The 20852-nt window shown below is 41.7% G+C and overlaps 1 protein-coding gene across 1 annotated transcript; it reads left to right on the forward strand.

Moving 5' to 3' along the window:
• The first annotated feature begins 267 nt into the window (after positions 1–267).
• LOC119170296 (glass bottom boat) lies at positions 268–19494 on the forward strand. Its single transcript, XM_075886134.1, has 6 exons — positions 268–695; positions 4202–4394; positions 7646–7797; positions 9664–9870; positions 12666–12742; positions 14869–19494. The coding sequence occupies exons 1-6, from the start codon at positions 311–313 to the stop codon at positions 15121–15123; spliced, it is 1269 nt and encodes a 422-aa protein (XP_075742249.1). The 5' UTR covers positions 268–310; the 3' UTR covers positions 15124–19494.
• The last annotated feature ends 1358 nt before the right edge of the window (positions 19495–20852 follow it).

Here is a 20852-nt window from a genome sequence, read left to right on the forward strand (position 1 = left end):
GCGGCAGCGCGCCGACCAGTTGGCGCACACCTCTATTGCGACTGCGCATCAAGGCACAATGACAACTTTTTGTATATATTACTTTATGCGTCACAGCGCGCGTTGTGTAAAAATATTTTCTGTCCTCTTTCGAAATAAATTTTTGTTAGAAGGGGCACTCCGCGTGTGTGTGTGTGTGCCTCATTTTCCTCCGTGTCGTATTGGCGCCTTAAATTTCAAATACATTTGGCTATTTTGCTCAACATTGACCGAATCACACAGCGCGTCCGGCAACACTGTAGTTTGACAGGCGACAGAAAAACGAAACAAAATGTGGCTGTTGAGTTTCAAAATTGTGATGTTGCTTTGCACATCATTACTCGCCTTATCAGTGCGGCTTTGTTCTGCCGCCTATTATGCGGACAATGGCGTGGACCAGACCATCATTTACCGCACGTTACCGAAGTCTGAACGGCGTGAAATGCAGCAGGAAATCTTGAACCTGTTGGGCCTCGATCACAGACCCAAGCCGAAGATCCACGAGCGGAGATTCTCCGCACCACGTTACCTGCTCGATCTCTACAACTCGTTCAAGGATGAAGACAACGGGGACATTCACCTCGACTCGGCGAAGGCACACAATGAGTTCATCACGAGCAACCAAAGCTTACGGATGATCAATGATTCCGATGTTATCATTAGCTTTCTCAACCATGGTGCGTATCTCCATTCCATGTTTGTTTCTTTCTATGACGAGTGAGCGTGCAATGCGCTTCTAAGAATGCATGCCGGAATGCCAGCGTTCATTCATTCATATTGACAGTTTGGTAACAGTTCAGGATTATTTAGGATAGTTCATGCTGATAATCATTGCGGGGGAAGTACGACATGACAGGAAATTACTTTCTGTGTGCGCGCTGACACGATTATTCACGTTCGACGGTGTATTACGGTACTGGCAGCCGCACGTATGCTAAATCTGATTACCGTGTAATTCTTTTTCCCCACTGATGTGGCTAATCTTGTATCTTTGGCATCATTACGTCGCATCCCCCCCCCCCCCCTTGTAACGTTTGGTTAGCTTCGGCAGTTTCCCCCCCGCATTGACCACCGTAGAAGGTTGCGTTGAAAGCCTATGGTTTTAGTGCTTCCTCGTATTGCGATTTTGGTTAGAAAGCTTTTATTTCACATTCGTGGGCCAACTATTATAGCGTGCCTACTATACTCTGGTAACAAGTGACAAATGGCTTACTGTTTCTGCTCAGATCTCACTGCTCATGCTAAGATCACAGTCACCTAGATTTTGTTTTTCAACAATTGCTGCAAGATCGCTGTCCTAACTACACAGTGTGCCATGCATGGCACAAGGCTGCATCTTCATTAACAGTTACAGTAAATCTGAAAAATTTAGGTTATGTTCTTGTTCATTTGTTTTACGATAAAAGTTCAAAGATATTTTTTTCTAATGAAGTTTCTATAATTCATGCAATAGTGAGTAATGCAGCTTATGTTAGTATACACCACAGTAAATGCTGCAGTGTGTGCTTCAATACCTCGTGCTCTTAAGTGACTTGTTTGTGATCCGTATAAGACATTTTACTTGGAAGGAATTATATTGTAAGAAAGAGGGAACAAGACTGCACACTGTGGGTGTTTATTTTAAAAACACTGCAGTGGGACAATTAGACGTCAAATGTATATGCTTACAGTGACTCATCAATAACATATTGTCCCATCGAGAACTCACTGTTAAACCGATAGATGTGTCATATACTCTGCCCTTCTGGATGTGATAGGCCTAGGGCATTTCCAGTCTCAAAGTATTGAATCGCGTGAAGCTATAGCTGTCATTCTCTACGCTGCAATCACTTTGTGTGCTGCTCATTAAAGGCTAGCTGTAACGAAATTGTGCACCCCTCAAAAAGCCGATTTATACGCAGTCTAGCTGGAGACATTGCTGCCTGCCAAATTTCACTTTTGAAGTGCAAAGTGCTTACAAAAAAAAAAGAAAACTCTCTATCAATGCAATTTTTGATACCAAAACTGGAAAAAACGATGCTATTACAGCTGACCGGGAATTACGTAGATAGCAGCCCGACAAACTGGCTGATGCAGACAAATCGTCTGCCCTGCTCTTCAAAGTATGCGCTTCATAGTCACACCCTAGAGTTTTCTCTTTAGATCGTAACGAAAAAGCAAGCAATGTAAAGATGCACCGTGAATTATACATGATCATAAAAGCTCATCAACACATGTATCTAAATAATGGCTGCCCGCTTACCGCCTACCGTCTTGCCCTGCTCTCTTGGCAAACTTGCTGGTTCACAATAAAGGATGCCGCTCGCTTGATAGACTATGAATGATTAGACGACGTTGTTTTATATACTGATGCTTGGTTTTGCACACTCTCATGTCTACCAAAAACATCCCTGCATTTCTGTAAACACTTCTTTGGCTGCACCTTAAACATTTACATTAAACCTAGCGAGCACAACACGTTGTAATACGTTTATGTGCTTAAATTGCTTTGAATCGAGCACAGTTTCAATTGTGGAGCTTCGCTGCTTTGACCACTTGCAACTAGAAGTGAGCCAATCAGCATTTGGAGCTTTTATTACACGATCATAGATGGCGCAGCTACTCTAGCACTTCGTGGAGCGTCGTGTTACCGGTATTATCTTTGGAATAGCGTTACATAATAATTTAGCGAGCAAAACATGCCAACGCAAGCATTTACGCTATACTAAGGCTAATACGAATATATGTCGTCAGTGACTCTTCTCAAAACTCCGGTCAGGGCTTCCCGCTATTGTGTTCGCAGTAGCTGAATATTGAAGGTGTCAACTCTGGAAGGCACTGTGTCAGAATTCAAAATTCTTTTCAGTTTAAACAGTATTTGGGTGGAGAGACAGTGGTTGTCTCATTACTTGTCATCTCTAAAGTGCGTCACGTAAAGCACCACGCTCTTCTATAACTACTGTTCTTTTCGCCTCACTTAGATAGCCCAAAGCTTTTGTGGCTTTATGTTTTTCAGAAAAGTGTGAAAGCCGCAGTCCACCCATAACAAATGTTCAAGCAGCTTGCAGCCCCGCATTTGAAACTACACAAAACTTAACTCCACTGAATTATCCGCTCGTAGAGGGGCGTCATGCAGAAAAGGAACGGATGCGGCTGCAGGGAGTTCTGCTCACGAGCAGTAGTTAGCCGCAATTGATGTCATTTCTGTTTGTGTCCAATTTGCCCGAGCATACCGCCAGGGCTCTGTGTCGTCTGCTAGCTGACAATTAGGGCACCGATTATAAATGAAATGTGTGATTGCAAGCTTTTGTGCTGTCATTGTCATTGCTTACCCAATATATACTATGCGTTCCGAGCCGATTCTGCCAAAATCAAATTTCATTCCAATTGATATTTAAGCTATCAATAAACTAAATTTTTTAATGTCATATGCTTGCATTCCGGCGCATTCAACGGTTAAATTGACTGGCCTGGAACGACTTTGGTTCTGGGATCAGCTTTACCAATTTTTAAATGCCTGGTGAGCACGACAATGAAGTAAATTTAAACCCCTACCAACTTGTTGTGGTGTTTGCTCTGTGTGGCACAGCACCAGGATGAAAACTAATTTACAGGCTCTACAATATGACGTGCGAAATTCTGTGCAGTTACTGAAGCCCTCAGACCACAGTGAACAACTGCATACATAAAAAAAAAGATTCCTTTCGTAGTGGTAAATTACCATTCAACAGTACCAGTAGCAGCTTTCTTGATAGAAAAGAGTGGCGGTGATATAATGGTGAAGTTCCCACACCTTCTTATCATAACATTGTAGCTCTTTGACTAGGCCTACTAAGTTATTTGTCTGTGAAAATGAAATAAATTGTGTTCTAAAGGCATTAGAGGCATAACAGGGCATCTAATGGGCACTTTTATTGAAACAACATAGCCAAAACACCAAAAAAGAACTTGCGCTTTGAAACATGTGCTTGGCACCCTGACATGCGTGTAACGGTGTTTTAGTGCACAATAAAAAACTTATGTTTCTAAAATTAATGTGGTGAGTAGTTAGAAGAAATAACATCAGTCTATCTTGATTTAATCTATCACATTAGTATGCACCTCATTACAAAAAAAAGAAGAAAAACTCTTGAACACCCTTCTGTATGCTTCTCTATCCTTACTATTTTGTTCATCACTTTGTAACCACAAGTTTGTCTTGCAGCTCATCACCATTCACTTCACCTACGCCATGACAATGAAAAACGGTTTTGGTTCGATGTCAGCGAAGTGTCTCCTGCGGAGAAAATTCTCAAGGCAGAACTCAACATCTACCGAGAGGCTACAGTCAGTAGTTTGCCAGAAGACCACACATGCACGCTTGAGATCAGCATACTGAGACACGGCGTCAAAATCGAGTACGTAGCATGGTATAGTTTACATCAATTAAATAAAGAAGCTGCCTGAGTAATGCATGTTCAGTGGGCTGAATAGTGCCAATATTTGTTGACCAAGTCAAGTTTTGTTACGAACTTATGAGTTTTGACCATATTCATGATGGTCGCTATTGTGTTTCGGGAATGATATGGCTTGGTTGTCTGACACTGATCTCCAAAATGAATTTTAAAAATAGCCTTTTTCAAGTGTTGAGGGTGTAAAAAATGTAGTAGTTAATTGTATACTATGCTGGCTGACTAGGTATATATCATTTATCTTTGGAATGTTAAAAAGTAGTAAAAATTTTCCGTCACTAGCCTTGAAGGGCAGCTAAACCGCTCAGTGGTTGAAATTTGGTTGTGGTGTTGCAGTAAGGCATGAGTCTGCTACAAACACATAGCCATAAAAATTCCAGAAGCACCTGTCACCCATTTCACTCTTTCCTTCACGCTGCTTCATTCATTGTTTTGCCTTCCCAGTCAAAAAAGTTCAAATGGTCCAATTGAAAAAATACCAATCGACATCAATTGATTTTCAACCCACTGGAATTTCGCCACCAGTTGGAAACAAACCAATTATATCTGATTGGTGAACCAGTTCATATCCAATTAGTTATAACTATTCAGACAGAACTGGTGGCTGATTGATTGACCAATTGGTATTGGTGGGGTACGAATCGGTCATACAATTGAAGCTAACTGGTGCTCGAATGGCTAACCAGTTGAAGTGAACTGGCGTGCAGCTGGTAATCCAGTTAATCATAAATGGTCCCCCAGTTGAAACTAGGTGGTGTTCAATTGGTTAACGAATTCGAATAGAGGTGGTCATTCAATTAGAGGTAACAGGTGCTCAACTGGTCAGCCCATTGAAAGAGACTGGTTCCCAACTGGTTAACCGGCTGAGTGCAAATGGTCATCCAGTAAAAGCAAACTGTTGCTCAACACGAAAAGCCTTTATTAGACAATAATAGTTCGGCGAAAATGTCTCATACAGAGCGAGCTTCGTTCTTAAAACTCGCAATTTCTGCTAGTAAAGGTATTTATAGTCAAACTGCCGCCTGTTCTGCTGCAGGTTCTGGAAAGGAGGTAGCTAGTTTATTCTTGCTGCTCAGAGTTTTTCCTTTGTTCCGTGTTGCATCAGCAATCATGTAGGTAGGCTGCGTGAAAGAAAAATATAAGACAGAGAGAAAAACATGCTACATGGCTGTAGTGAAGAGGTTAATACACTAGTCTAAAACGCTGTAACTGAACGCTCTGGCACTCTGGCACTTTTCAGATCGGGTAGTGCGAGATAGTCCACATGTGAGCATTCATCCTAAGCGGTCATGCATGCCAACATTGACAGTGCAATGCGGAGCGCGTCATTCAGGTGTTCCAGACGAGTGTGGTTACCACTGCACAAAGGATGGAAATGTTATCGATGTAACAAGACTTACCATGTACAGTAGCTCCCAAACTTCATGCTGGCTGCGCCCGTGCACCGTGTTCGCTGCAGTCGCGAGCCAACACTAGTTAGGGTAACGAACAAAAGGTGCTAATAATACAGTTGTTAAGGTGGTTCAAAAGCAAAATACTTGCCTCGATTGTAAAGACATAGGGCTGAATCAGTGGATTATGCCAACATGATCACTGCAAAGATGCTGGATATAAAACACGCCGGTAATGCTAGTGACTTGTGTCCGCTGCAGTCACGGAGTTTTTCCTACGAAGTTTCCTACAAAGTTCTTTCTTCCTTCATGGCTGCGGTGGTGCGAGGTCCAGTAGTGATGACGGCCCCGCCGCAGTAATCTAGTGGCTAAGGTACTCGGCTGCTGACCCGCAGGTCGCGGGTTCAAATCCGGCTGCGGCGGCTGCATTTCCGATGGAGGCGGAAATGTCGTAGGCCTGTGTGCTCAGATTTGGGTGCACGTTAAAGAACCCCAAGTGGTCGAAATTTCCGAAGCCCTCCACTACGGCGCCTCTCATAATCATATGGTGGTTTTGGGATGTTAAACCCCACATAACAATCGAATTCATTGCTCTGCTCTTGCTGTGAAGCTGACAGACATTTCGTTTTTATTGGCACTTCTATTTTGCCTTTTGTGTCGCTCAAATCTCTCTTTATTGTTACAACTGCATTTCTTTGTATCTTTGTCAACATCGGTTGTCACTTTTTATATATATGTATTGTCATATCACACTAGTATTCTATCGCCGATTGCTTTTTGCAGGAGTGAATGTGGCATTTGGTTTGGCTGCTGCTACAGTGCAGTCCACTTATAACGATATCGAGAAAACCTAAAAATATGATCGTTATAACCGGTGATCGTTATATCTGGACTGCCGCCAAAAAATCGTCGCCGGACGTACCTTTTGTAGCTCCAGGCTTCATTTCGCTATTTTCACCAATTAATAAATATTGTAGATAGTAGCATGTCAAAAACAAGACTTTATTTCTTACTCCGAAGAACGCATCACGGGTTCGCTGAGGAAGAGAAACTGACCGACGGCGGGGTGGGAGCAGTGGGAGGAAGAAAGCACAGCCAGAGGTACACAGCCGGAATGCCAACGAGGCCCCGCCCCGATGCCGCCGCGCCGCTATGCTTTTCGCTTTTTTATTTTCTCTCTCTTTCCCGCTTTCGTTCGGCAAGCTACGAGTTAGCTTGCCGGCTTGCCGTTGTAGAAGGCGGGGAGCCGCGGAGCGCGGCGCTTTGCTTTTCGCTTTTTTTTTTTTTAATTTTCTCAGCCTCTTCGCGGTCGAGGCGAGGCGCAAAACGTGACACAGCTGGCGCCATCTGTAGCGCGTCGCGCCAACTCGCGACGCTCTCCTCGGCTTTTTGAACGGCCGGGACGCGCTGCCGGCGCTGTGCTGCAGTGGCGGCAGGTACTCGCCTACGCTAACTTTTCGTCTTGTCTCGGCATAGTTCGTTTCAGAGGAACTTATCAATCTAAATGTTACGATTATTCTGAATGAAACATGCCGTCCACGGCAAACTTTTCATCGTTGTATCCGATATGCGGTGGATAACATATCGTTATATATGGTTTTTTTCCCCATAGCCCCAATGCATAAAATGAGACTGTTAAGTCGACCCATCGTTATAACCGATATATCGTTATATGTGGTATCGTTATAAGTGGACTGCACTGTACTACTTTTATAGGGAGCTTGCTTACCCTGTTTGAAAATAGTAAAGCTTTTCTTTCATCGTTTAGCTATGTGTTTATTTTGCCTTTCTTTCTTTCTTCTGTAGAGATGTTATACTCCAGCACGTGGACAATCTAACTATAGATGCAAAAACTCACGGGTGGCTCACATTTAACGTCACTGAACCCTTTCTGACGTGGGTGGCATTCCCTAATGAGAACATGGGTCTCTTTTTGCAGATTCACTGCAAAGCATCAGGTGAGCACTTTGGTCAAAGTTGTTTTGAGAGACCACGTTTAGTCATGATGGTTTCTATGTTCTACTTGACATGTTACCAAATCGAATCCCTCTTTCTGAACAGCTTGACTGTAGTCATGAGACATGAGTCGCTGAGGAGTAACGTTGTGCAGTGGCATATCGAAGGTGTGGCACACTAGGCCCATGCCTCCTAGTGTGCCACACCTCCTAGTGTGCCACTTTCCTTCTATCTGTGAGTGGCACGCCCCTGTCTTTTTCAATTATTCATTCGCAACAGCAGAGTTCACAAACGACGTGAGTGTAGAGATATCACATTTCACCAGCACACAGCAAGCGAAGGTTACAAAACTGCCCACGCCAAGCAACGGTTGCTGCCTACAAATAGGACACTTTAAAGCCCAACCACGTGCACGCGATTTTTGAGTGACAATGACAGGGTTCGCTGTCGCCATGGCTGTTGCATAGGGCCATTCGTTGCAATCGCGTCGCAGGTTTCCGTAAAACTAGAAGAAATGGTTGTCACCCAGGAAAAAGCATGACGATTCTTGCAACATCGTAGTAGCACCACTGATCCTCGCTTCAGTTGCAATTTAATTTTTGTGCTCATTATCAGCGCACACTTTAAAGAACGCAGGATATTGGCTGCCTTTTCTACAGTCACTTCTCATGCGAACAGCGAGACGGCCACCGTATTCTGTTGTTAATCTTGTTATCGACGGTTTGTTCTCGTGCTTCGGTTGCTGCGATGTTGGTTACTTGCCGCAATTTCGATGTCGTCCCAATCATCGTACGAGGTTGCCACAAAGTTGGCAAAGCAGAGAACGTAGCATCATCTGGGTACACTTCTGGGCATTCCTCGAGATCAGAGCAGATACGACTGTTGCGGTTGTTAAGTGGTTGCAAGAGAAGAAGGCCACGTAATGCTTATATAGAGTGCATGGGCAGTGAGGGGAAAGCTTGCAGAACATAGCACCATCAACCACAGAAGATGAGTGAAGTGAAACGAAGCCATTTTTAAACAGTGTATGTGTATGTCAATTGTGGAAGGTCAAGCTGCCTAACTTTTTTTGCTCATCTCAAAAGAAGGTTTCTTGCTCATCCCAAAAAAATTTTCATAAATCTTGCGCCGCATAATAAATGCACCCAAAACATTGCTTCGATTTTTGCGGACAAAATTTGTGTTCATTACGTGAGTATGTATGGTATTTTCCCCTTGCAACTTATTAAGATATGGACTATGTCAAGACAAAGCGTTGACTCTATTAGTGTTTAGCGCTTTTGGGCTACACTGTTATCTCTGCTTGCTCAGTCGAGGGCGCACAGAACGAAGTGAAATCAGTTAGTTGCATATGACAGCCAAGAGAGACGAGGCTGAATGGCTGTGCAAACTGCATGGCAATCCAGGATAGAAAAATTCACAACTGATATTTCATGTACACAGATCAATCAAGAGCTTGTTTCTACATAGCGTCACGTTAACTGACTGCTGCCATCATGGACCCTTCCGAAAAGACGGGAAATGCCAGGAGAGAAAAGCGCTGTCATTTTTTGTCTGTATGCAAACTATGAAGCAGCGTCTCCCAGTTGTCTGAAAGCAGGATTTCTACTACTTCTAGCAATTAATTTACATTTTCCCATTTCCAAACATGGCTCATTTTCAATGTGACAGTAAGATGTGAACTGCCACGCTGCAGCAAAATCAACCTAAATTCACACCGCCACAAGTGCTTTAAGACCACACCTCCTCACCTCCTTTGAGCACTTCTGAGGTCTTTGGCTATTACATAACATGAGACAGTTCCATGACATGCTTACAAAATGGCTGAAACACCCCTCTTAATAGATGACAAATTAAATGTTGTGCAGGCCACAGTATGCACCCCCACGAGTTGCATCCACATGATCTCGGACTAGTAGGGTCAGGGGGCCGCAGTGACCTACAACCATTCATGGTGGCCTTCCTGCGGGACGGGGGACCCAGCCGTCGCCGCCACCGTGTTACTCGAGCTACTCGCAAGCGCCACAGCGCTGATGTCAGCTACAGCGGTCGACACGAGAAAAACCCGTACTTTGGTACGCTGCTTTTAAGAAATGTGATTTTTTAAAATGCCTTGTTGCACCCTGTGTGTAATTTTCACATTCCCCTGGTTCTACTGTTCACTGCAGTGCGAATAGTATAAGTGAAACAGAGTTACTGTATTAGGCTAATAAGACAGTGTTTATCTAAACTGTAACACCGTATTTGCAAGGAACTTACTATCACCAGTTTATTATTGAAAAAATAAAATAGGAGCTTGGCTCATACAAATTTTAGTTTGACGTGGTCTTATCATACATTACAGTAAATTTGCCGCATTGGCAGTCTGCAAAATTTTCTTATTATTTTGTTTGTTACACTGAAACTGAGTTGCTGTCGTCATGTTGTCCCTTTTTCGTTTGTCAACGCCTCTTATGAACAGTGAGTAGCCAGTGAAAAAAAAAAAAAAGATGGGCACAAAATGACCACTTTTTCACTCTTACTGCTTTGGTGGCCAATTCAGCATCATATAATGTATTTCTTTTTTTTTTCTACATGTTCACTGTTTGGTTTGAACTAGCAACACATTAGTTTGCTGCTGACATATGGATTAACTTGGGCACTTTTGTTAAGATTCAGTGCTCTTGCTGTGACTTTCTTGCCATAGAAATAATCGAGGCTTTCAATGTAATTATTGGTTTATACTGTTAATTTTTCCTAGTGCTTTGATGCAGCGACCTAGTGACAAATTACAACAGCCACTCAGCTTTCCTTGTGTGGTAGCAGGGAAAGTAGCATCTCAATAGACCTCTACCAGGGTACGTCACAGCGTGACGTCACCGGTGCACGTGAAAGGCGGTGGTTGGCAAAACACTCCCGCCAGTGGCCGAGTGGGGTGCAATCGCTCGGTGTTTGGGGCATTTACTTTTTTTCTTTTTGAAAGCTTAATCTTCATCTCACAGTGGCAACATTAGCTGTGGGAGTTGTCAGAGAACATCTAGGTGTGTGATAAAGTGCGTGATGAAATATTCGCTACGCTGGCTAGCTGTTTGTCTCGGAGAAGTGAACACACGTGGCGGCCTGTGCGAGGAACAGCGGCATCGTCTTCGAAAATGTGCAGTGTTGACTGTGGCGTGTAGGGTGCGTTGAAAGGCATAGACAATATAGGTTCATCTTTACGGACGGTGAAACTGGGAATGCGTGCATTGTGAATGATGCGATGCGTCCTGTTCGCGAAAACACTGGCATTCAATGTGGGCCGGTTTCAGTAACCGATTGTCAATGGAACTTTACGGTCTGACATTGTAGTCAAGGTAAAAATACATTCGGCGTGATCATCTGTGAGTGGATACATCTCAGCGTATGTGCAGCGTGTAGAAAAATAAAAGTGCATGATATCCTGGTGATATATATGACTACGCATGAGCTATAAGCATGTAGCGTTGCCGAATCTGCATATATGCTTCACCATGGCTATAACTTGTAATATCAAATACCTGATACGTGTTAATGGAAACAGCGGAGATTTCGGTTCCTTATCTACTTCGTACTTTTAAGGCTCCATCCTTACGAAGTGAAAATCTGCGTTAGAAGTTTGTGTATAAGGCATAAAGGAGCGATAGGTACGCAAACACGTTATAGGTGTCAAATGCAGCAAGGTAACTGTGCCGGATAATATTATATATTATTAAGATGTCGGGTTTTACATCACATGAATTTTCACTGTGTTTTTGAGAAAAGCAGCAGCAGAACTTCACTTTGATTTTCACGAGGATATGTTAACATCAGCCTAACCTACGGCAACAAGTGTTTTTTTTTTTTTTTTTATTCATCTCCGATGAGACTTTTGGGCAATGAATGAGAATCTTATCCGTGACTTTGCGCAAAGCCGCTCAAAATCATGCTGTCGCCAATGCTGTACCTAGTTTAAAACTGCATTGCACATGCCACGATGGAAATTGAGCAATTTTACATTCATGCCATGGAAATATTTCTCAAAGTGGCCGTAATCGTGTACATTCAAACCGTTCGCTTTCAAAAGCAATCAGGTTTTTTTTATGGCTGCCATCTACGTGGTGAAGCCCACTGCGTGCTAGTTGCATCTCTCAGTACTCTAAACAAAGTTTCTTCATCCAACTACGACGAGCAAATTCTGGCACTATGAGCAGTGACTTTTCCACGACCCCCTTCTTTCAAAAGCTGTGACTTTAGAACATAGCAATGTAGAAATTTCTATCGGAAGAATGCAGACACGCAGCTCTGCCATGCAGAAAAATGCCGCCGGAGGAACTTTTTTGCCAACCAGCACCTGCTCCGAGAGAGGGTGTAGGGGGCGGGGTGCCCGCAGTGACGTCACACTGTTTACAAACAGGGAGAGGTCTATAGGCTGGTGTTCTATGGAGTCTCTCAAGCTATCTTTGTACTTATGGCCAGAGATGGTGCGCCAGTGTCATGTTACTTAAAAATTGTGATATGCTGGGCAGGATTCGCCTAATCGATGTAGCAACCTTTTAAGGGCCATCATTATGCCAATTATGAGCCTCATCACCAGCCCAAACTACAGGAACTGTCGGTACATTTGGGCAGCGATCGAGTGTACAATAATGGTAGCTATGGCAGTATTTGGGATTTCGTCATAGATCTGTAAACTTCTTTTCTCATCATATTTTTCTTATCATGTTATTTCTTATTGTAATCGAGCCCACAAAATATGGCAATCTAGAAGCATAAAACTGAACAAACCTGGAATGAAATGGGTGTCTGGTCTGTGAGCATTTTGTTGGCCCTTATTTCGTTGAACATTTTGCTGTTGTATGCTTAGATTTCTTTTGCTTTTTTTGTTCTGTTCAAGACACACGACCGATTGGACGAAGGAACAGCTGCCAAAAGCGAAACTTGTTTGTCAGCTTTAAAGATCTGGGGTGGCAGGTAAGCTCATTAATCTCATCTGATACATATTTGACAAGCGATCATTTAATTTATTGTGCAAATTAGTGTCATGTAAAATGTCATTCTGTTTAGTACGGCTACAACATCAAGAGTAATGGCATGAAGGAACATCACACTGCTCCTTTGAGGTGCATGTAGAAAGTTGAATTGGTAGTAGTGTTAAAGTTTCTTCATTAGGATCTTTTAAAAATGAGAAAGATTTTTTCAATATAATCAAATGTTGAATTACTCAGGATACCAAGAAATGGAAGCAACAAACAACTGCTTACTACTTCACCGCGCTTATATTTAGTGAATGAATCTGCAAATACTGCTCCTCCTTTGTGCAATAGAAAAGTGACAGCTACATATAAATTTGATCATCTCACAATGGTACTAAGTAGAGTGTCTGAGTGGAGCACAAGAATGATGAAGACAGAAGAGAACAAAAGGCACAGGAACGAGTGTAAACTCCCAAGGTCAACATTACTTAAAGGTGTTGAAAATGAAGGAAAAAAAGATAGCCTACTACCTAAGGGCAGACATGCCAAGAAGATAGGCGAACCCTTTAGCATGTCTGCTAAGTGATACGCTACGTTACTTCATTCCTTCATTTGTAGCATTTGTGTGCAGTGTTGACTGTTTTTTTTAATGTTCATCGGATCTCCCAATAATCTTTTCAAATGCTAGTTAGCGCTCGTCAATGTCCCTTCTGTTCTCCTCCATCTTCGTCGTTCCCGCTCTGTCCACAAACATGCTTCTGTACCGACTAGCCCAACTGTCAATACTATTACTAGGTAAAAGCTAGATAACTCAGACTCCCTGTATAGCAGCCATGCAATTCTCTAGGCGTGCAAACAATGTGCAGTCGAACTCCGGTTGTATGACTTTCAGGAGACTACGCAAAACTGTCGTTATAATCTTGGCTTCGTATAATCTAAAAACTAAGCTTACAGGCAGTGACACTAAGCCTTGCCCGAAAGACAGGTACAGACCACCTGAATAAGCCCACGGCACAACTTTGTGCCTCTGCAAGAAAAGCAATTAAAATTATTCTTTCCAGTGGCAGCTAATGGCAGCGTTACATAGTTGTAGGAGGTGTGCGACGAATCAATTAAAAAACATTTTATCCCATTTGCATTTTTGTACTGATAAACTAAGTCCAAAAATTGTGTGCACGGGAAAATGAAACTGAAACTGTGTTGGCCACAGCCTCCCATTAGAAGAGTCAGACACAGTGTCATCACCATGACATAATGATGACGGACCACAAGTTTGCATAGAATGCATTAATTCGCGACTGAGCTGTGCACGTTATAATTTGTTGGCTTGTGAAGTGTAACTGGTGATGTCCTGCTGTCGTTATGAATGTTGATGTCCATTAAAGTAATTATGCATGTTGAAAAGAGCTTCGTCACTTCCTTGTACGTGTGCAAGCCTCTGACTGTGAGTGCGGCAAAGGCAGATCAGCTGTATGTCGATCAGGAAAAGTTTTCACGGACCGAAAATGTGAAATATCATCCTTTCGGCTGGCTGAAACTCCTCTGTGTGGATAAAGCTTGACTATGTAACGACCGCAGATACGTACACGCGCAAATGAGGTGTAGGTTGAAGCGCATGAACTTTCAGGAGAACCTCTATTCTGAAGGCATTCACCGTTGATATTTATACTCTCGATTTTATATGGACAGACTTTTCATCCTCTCTTCCCCCCTCCCTGGGCCCCTTCCCAGCTTACCTGCTGTGCCGCTCTACGAGTCGCATAGTTCTCGCCAACCGTGACCCAAAACAATGCCTTCACACAAATTTACAAGTGCCTATTTATTATTTCTTGCTAGTCTAGTGTATAGCAAAGGAAGAGCTCAAACTGTCGGGTTTCGTTGTTGATAAGGGTTAATTCCACAAGCTTTTATTGTGTACCTTCTCACGTGAGATGTCTGGCCGATGCTTTTTTAGCAATTTTGATAGTGTTTTGTCCTGAACCTTTGCTTGCAAGTGTTGTTGCAAAACAAAGCATAATTACAGAGGCTGTGTGTATTTGTCACCTTATCGAAACTAAGAGCCTTCCACATTTTGCTCATTTGGCGTGTGTGTTTACCTTGTTCCTTGGATTTTTGCACGCACAGGATTGGATCATAGCGCCGGACGGGTACACGGCCTTCTACTGCGACGGCGAGTGCTCGTTTCCACTCAACATGAATGCTACTAACCACGCCATCGTGCAGACCCTTGTGCATCTGGTGGATCCCGCTCAGGCACCCAAGCCTTGCTGCGCACCCACTCGCCTGTCGGCTATCATGGTGCTCTACTTCGACGACAATTCCAACGTCATCCTCAAGCGCTACAAAAACATGGTCGTCAAAGCTTGCGGATGCCATTAGGCTGCTCTCTTTTCTACAAACGCGGTGGGAGCCACATTTTTCGGATAGGTCAGTTGTTTGAGGGCTACCCGTCACGGGGATCTAGGGGTTTCAGCACCCGACTGCTGACCCAAAAGGGTAGAGATGAAATCCGGGCTGTGGCGGCTGCATTTTCAATGTAGGTGAAAACGCTTGAGGCTCGTGTACTTAGACTCAGGTCCGCGTCAAAGAACCCTAGGAAGTCGAAATTTATGGAGCCCTCCGCTACGGCGTTCCTCGTTGTTTTATCCTGTTTTTTTTTGCGTGTTCAACCACAACAATAATTATTATTATTATATTCGAGAGCATCACTTCTGATGTGGGCTGATAGAGAAAGCAAGCAGAAGTCAGTGCAATGAAGGAAATCTATGGGAAGGTGCAGTCCTTGTTATTGCATCATTCCCACCATACGGCAACCTTCAAGCGCAGATAAACGAATTTATATTTAATGCTGCATCATGGCAATTATCGAGCACACCTTGCTTCAGTTCTGCTGTACTCACCAGATTTTATGCTTTGATTGTCAATGTAAAGGTCTTTGCCAACTGGCTCTAGTAAGATTTCTCGAATGACCATGCGTGCAGTTTCCATCTCATTGCAAAGTGTATCATTAGGATGTGCAGCAGATATGTTGTGAAATGTATCCACAGCGGGGCATTCTTATGCACCCTATACACTATGTGGAAGTAAATTGTTGTTTAGAGTAGTTGAACAAAACTAATCTTATTGTTTTTCAACCAGCAGTGTTTCAGATTTCAACAGTGACTTGAAATGAAACTCATATGCTGTTTGATAGGGAAAGACACAGAAATCATCCTCTTTTTCTGTCGATACTTTCACTATGATCATCTTTGAGGTAGTAATAAGCATATGCAGGTCAGCTTACACAGACACGTCTGTGTAACACAGATGGCTAACAACAGTCCAAAAGGCATTAAAGTTTTTCGCAAACATTGCATAAGATGTGATACTGGACCTGCATAACTAATGCTTTAGTGCCATTTCATCCTTCTGTAATCGTGGGGGCATTAGTGGTGCACTTCTAAATGAAGTCTTTCAAAGCCATATAATAGACTTAATCAAATTGGTGCATTCTGCAAGTTTTGCTTGCACAAAAACTTGTCTTCCTGCTTCTTTGGCCCAGCATTTTAGGTCATGGTAGCTAATCAATATTAAGCCAGAATAATTTGGACAAAGTTTGGTCCACTCAAATTGCTGTGATATGTTAGTGCCTATTAGACTGTGTACTATTGGCATCCTATTCCACTGTTGACCTCCGCAGTTGGCTGCAACAGTTTTTAGATTGCACAATGTCTCGATAAGATGTTGTGTACCAATGTAATTGTGACTTCACTGGCATTATGTCTTTATTCTGAATGTTGGAATGTTAGTGCATTCCTGAAGCTGAGCCTTTGAAAACCACAGAGCAGACTCATTGTCACTTGGTGTGATGCATTCTGTAAGATTTTACTTGTAGAAAATCTGTCTTCCAGGTATTTGTCCTCCAGGCTTACGCCACGGCTGTTTAATCCAGTGTAACAAATGGGTACAAGGTCAAAACAGAGACCAACTTTATAGGGACCACACCATATAGTGTGAAATACAGCAAGCACGTCTACCGGTGGAATCTAAATGTGCAGTTTGCTTCAAGAGGAATATACAAAATACTTTGCAGAAAACATGAGGGGAATGTCTTTTTGGTATGATTACCAAAAAGTGAGCAACTTGCAAGCAAGTCTGCACACTTTCAAGCTCGTGGCCTAAAAGCACCTTCAGGTATTTTACTTATGCTAGCTAGCACAAACACGTATCACACTATAAACCTTCAGGCCATGAGAATGCAAAATCTATTAGTACGTAGCGTGCTACTACTAGTAAACTGTTAACCATTCTGTGGCATTTACCTACAAGCGAAAGAAGTCCATTCGCGTTGTAAGTAGTAATAGCAAATTCTAAAGTGTGGTTTTATTTTTACTGTTTCACATCGCAATGTTATGATGCCACTTGCACAAAACTTGTTGAATCCCTGCAAGATTATAGACTCGATCAATTTGTGTACACGATATTGCACAGTAAAAGAATATGCGAGAGATATGCCTTAATTTTATGTGGGGTGTTGTGCGCACCAAGTGCCAAAAAATTACAGGGTGCTGCTAAACTTCGATTTTCATACTGCAAAATATCGACATTGTGCACTTAGTGGAGGAATGAGTCCAGTAGTAAAATATTATTTGCATTAGGGCCACTGAGCGGTCAGGTGAGGCTTGTAGGTGCAGCTTATGGGCTTAGGCAACCTGCTGCAAATTCGATTCCCCAGTCTTGGCAGTTGATGGCAGGGTAATGCAGAAATTTCCTGAGGGAGATGCTTTAGAGGCAAAAATAATCTGGAACTTTTCAAATAATGTTGTCTCTCAGAAGCTTTTCAGTGTGTTTAACCATTAAGCTTAATTAGCAAATCAAAGTCTAGCCTAATAAATGACGAATGGTTGGACACTGCCCCAAGATTGTAGGATCACATTTGCGTGAAACCAACTTGGATTTTATGTAATCCTGACGAAAGGGCCAAATGTTCAATGTGGCTAGGCTGTTGGGCCAGGTTTGGTTTGTAGTACAGTACTATTGTATGCCTCTTTTTGTACCTTGTTGCCCTCCATCGAACTTTTTTTATTTGCTTCGTCCAAAGCAACGAGAGCTTACATAAATATGATAACTTGCATTGTGTGTTGGACTATGAGTGCGAGGTTCCAATGTCAAGATCATGTGTTTTAGATCATTTATATCAATCGCCGATTGTTTCCTGCTGTTCTTGTTGAAAGGGGACCATTAGTCTTCAAGTGCTATTGAAATGTACTAATTAACAATGTGCACATGTGTTCCTTGCCAGGCTGTATATATATCCACTTGATTAATGCATTTGTATGACTTTTAATGGTTTCTTACATATTCCTCTGTGCCGCTTTTTGCTTTTGTCTACAAAGTCTTTTTAAAATCAATTTATTGATGCCACGGCATGGGATCTTGGTATCAAGGAGGAACCAAATTCGTTAATCTTTCATCAAAACGGCCACACCTGTGTAGTGTATCTTCTGTTAGGAAGTATATATATATATAGATATTTATTCTCAGCTTTCCTGTACTTTTTACATTATGGCATTTTGAGCTTTGCAAACTTATTTAGGGCAGTGCTTTGAAAGTGTTGCCCTTGATATTGTGTGTGCAATGTTAGGTTTAATTTGCAAATTGATCAAAAGAGCTCCATCTCTTTTCTTCATGAGGCAAAAACATGGTCACACTTTGCAACAAAGCAATATCAACATACAGGCATTTACTTCTTATGCGGCATTGTTGTTTGTATCTGTATATGTTACTCGTTGTTCTTTAGTTAGACCAACATTACGAAATATTTGTTGTCCATTGCATACTCACTGAATAATATGCGTATTGCACTGTCTGCATAAACTAGGCAATATATTTTGGCTAACGGCCTCCCGAGTTGTTGTCACATTACAGCTACTACTGACGTTGTTTGTTGCTTGTAGAATAATGTGACAGCTGTTTATCTTTTGTGTGTGTTTATGCATGCCTAGCAACGTAAATTTTATTGTTTAGCTAACTGTGCCTTGTAGGCATTGCTTCTGAGTTTTCTTGTAATACTCCTTTATTTTTTATTTACTTCACTTTTTACTGCAATACTCTACACAATTTACAAGTTTCGCAGCATCACTATAGCTGCGGTGGCAAGAGAAGGCTGGTGTATTTTCCCAAGTCGGGTGCCACGTAACATTCTGTCTCGTCATTCTCAAGTTTGCATCTATTATGTTTGCAGGATGTTCAAGGAAAGATGCTACACGAAAAAACAAAGTTTTTTATTCTGTAGCCAAGGGCAATAAAAATTTTTCTGTTTCCATAAGTTTTTTCTGCTGATTTCAAATATGAAATCAGTTTTACGGCAAGTTGCCTTGTTTTTGCCCTGTACCATGATAATGTGTAAAATATAGCTTTTTTTAGGCAGACTTTTTGTGCCACTAAAATTTTTTAATGGTTTGCCTTTAATGGCTGATATTTTTTACATTGATTGAAGAATGAAAATAATTACCATGAAACTGTATATAAAACACTTAAATTAACAAGAAACATTGTTATGTGCAATGTTTTAAAATTGCTCAGCCCATACTAACCGCTTACTTTAAGTTCATAATGCAGTAGACTCTCAATAAATGGAAAGTAGAGAAACTAAAGTGCTGCTTAAGCAGAACAACTGCCTCTAACGCGATTGGGTTTCCTTTTTGTGCTTTGCAGCCTTGTTCATCTCTTAGTAAAGGAAACTCCTGTTAAATGGAACATATTTTCATGGTCTCTTCAGGTTTCATTTAATAAGTCTACTGTACTTATATAAGTGATGTCATGTTTTAAAGAAGATAATTGCACTATTCACAGAACATTCTGTAAAAATTTTATTCCGATCTGGTCAACAGAAGTACCAAATGCATGATGTACTGTACAAATAGAAAAAGTTGCCTGAAATTGCATCTCAAGAAAAACGTATTTTAAATGTAGAAATGAAAGCTCACCTGTGTGGCAAAGATATGTGTTTCAAGATGATTTATTCTATTATGAGAACTTTGGAGTCGTGGTTAGTTTGAGCATGTGGCTTTTGTGAACCCCTCATGCAAAATGCAATGGCAAGCAGCCTGGTGGACAGTTTCCAGGGGACTCTAGACAATCCACTCTCTTTAGTTTTTAATGGCCACCTTGAGCCCTTTAGAGGTGATTTTAACCTACCTCCAGTTTAACTATACCCTTAATTATTTTCTTATGAATGTAAAGAAACTAAACTTGTGAAAGTAAATAAAACAAAAAAAATGCAATTTTAAAAAACTTGCATTTTCCGAGTAGCGTCTTCCCTTCATCTCTCTGAGACAACTATAATTTTTTTAGGAATATATCAGTGATAGCTTGAAAAATCCAAAGGCCATCAATTCCAATTGTGTAACTTATTCTGTCGAATTTCGCAAATGTATGCATGTGTTATCGGTTAGACTGTGCCCCTGTGTCAAACCCGTGTGCCTGTCACGTAAGGCCTATCACAAACTAGTTATAGAACAGTTTTAGGGGATTGTTAATAAATATAGAATTGTTTGAGTACTTTAGTCTCGAAATATTTTATTGTAATCTTGGAACTTTTGAGAATCCAAAGCTGTCAATCGCATGCTGAATCCTTTACAAAAGTTTCCTATATATTCCTAAAAACTCAGCTGTGCGTATAAAAAATTCTCCCCTCTCTTGTTTAATGGTTATATGTTCAGACTATGAGTTACATCAAAGGGACACTTAAGAAAAAAAATGTTTTTTTTGTTATTATTAAGTTACGCTTTCACAATTCCAAAATCTCTGTGCTCGCTGTGAGAAGACACTTGGTAAGCGAGAAAACACGCAAAAATAAAATATGGGTGGTGATGCCACATTGAAATTTTTGCACCACAGGCCATGACATCATAAATATTGACGGTTTTTACTAATGCTGCCTACATAGCTTCTAACGGGTCAAGATAAAGCACAGTATCTGCTGATGGTGACAGAGACTTGACATACCTAGTTTCAGGAAATTTTGTCTAGCTAATGTCGGCCAAGTATGGCAAGTAGGTCTTGAAATTCGTGAGTGGTCCTTTGACATCGATTTTATCATCTAATAATGAACTTAAATGATATTA

The sequence above is a fragment of the Rhipicephalus microplus genome, unplaced genomic scaffold (assembly GCF_043290135.1).
Source record: "Rhipicephalus microplus isolate Deutch F79 unplaced genomic scaffold, USDA_Rmic scaffold_876, whole genome shotgun sequence".
In the NCBI taxonomy this organism is placed as follows: Eukaryota; Metazoa; Arthropoda; class Arachnida; order Ixodida; family Ixodidae; genus Rhipicephalus; species Rhipicephalus microplus.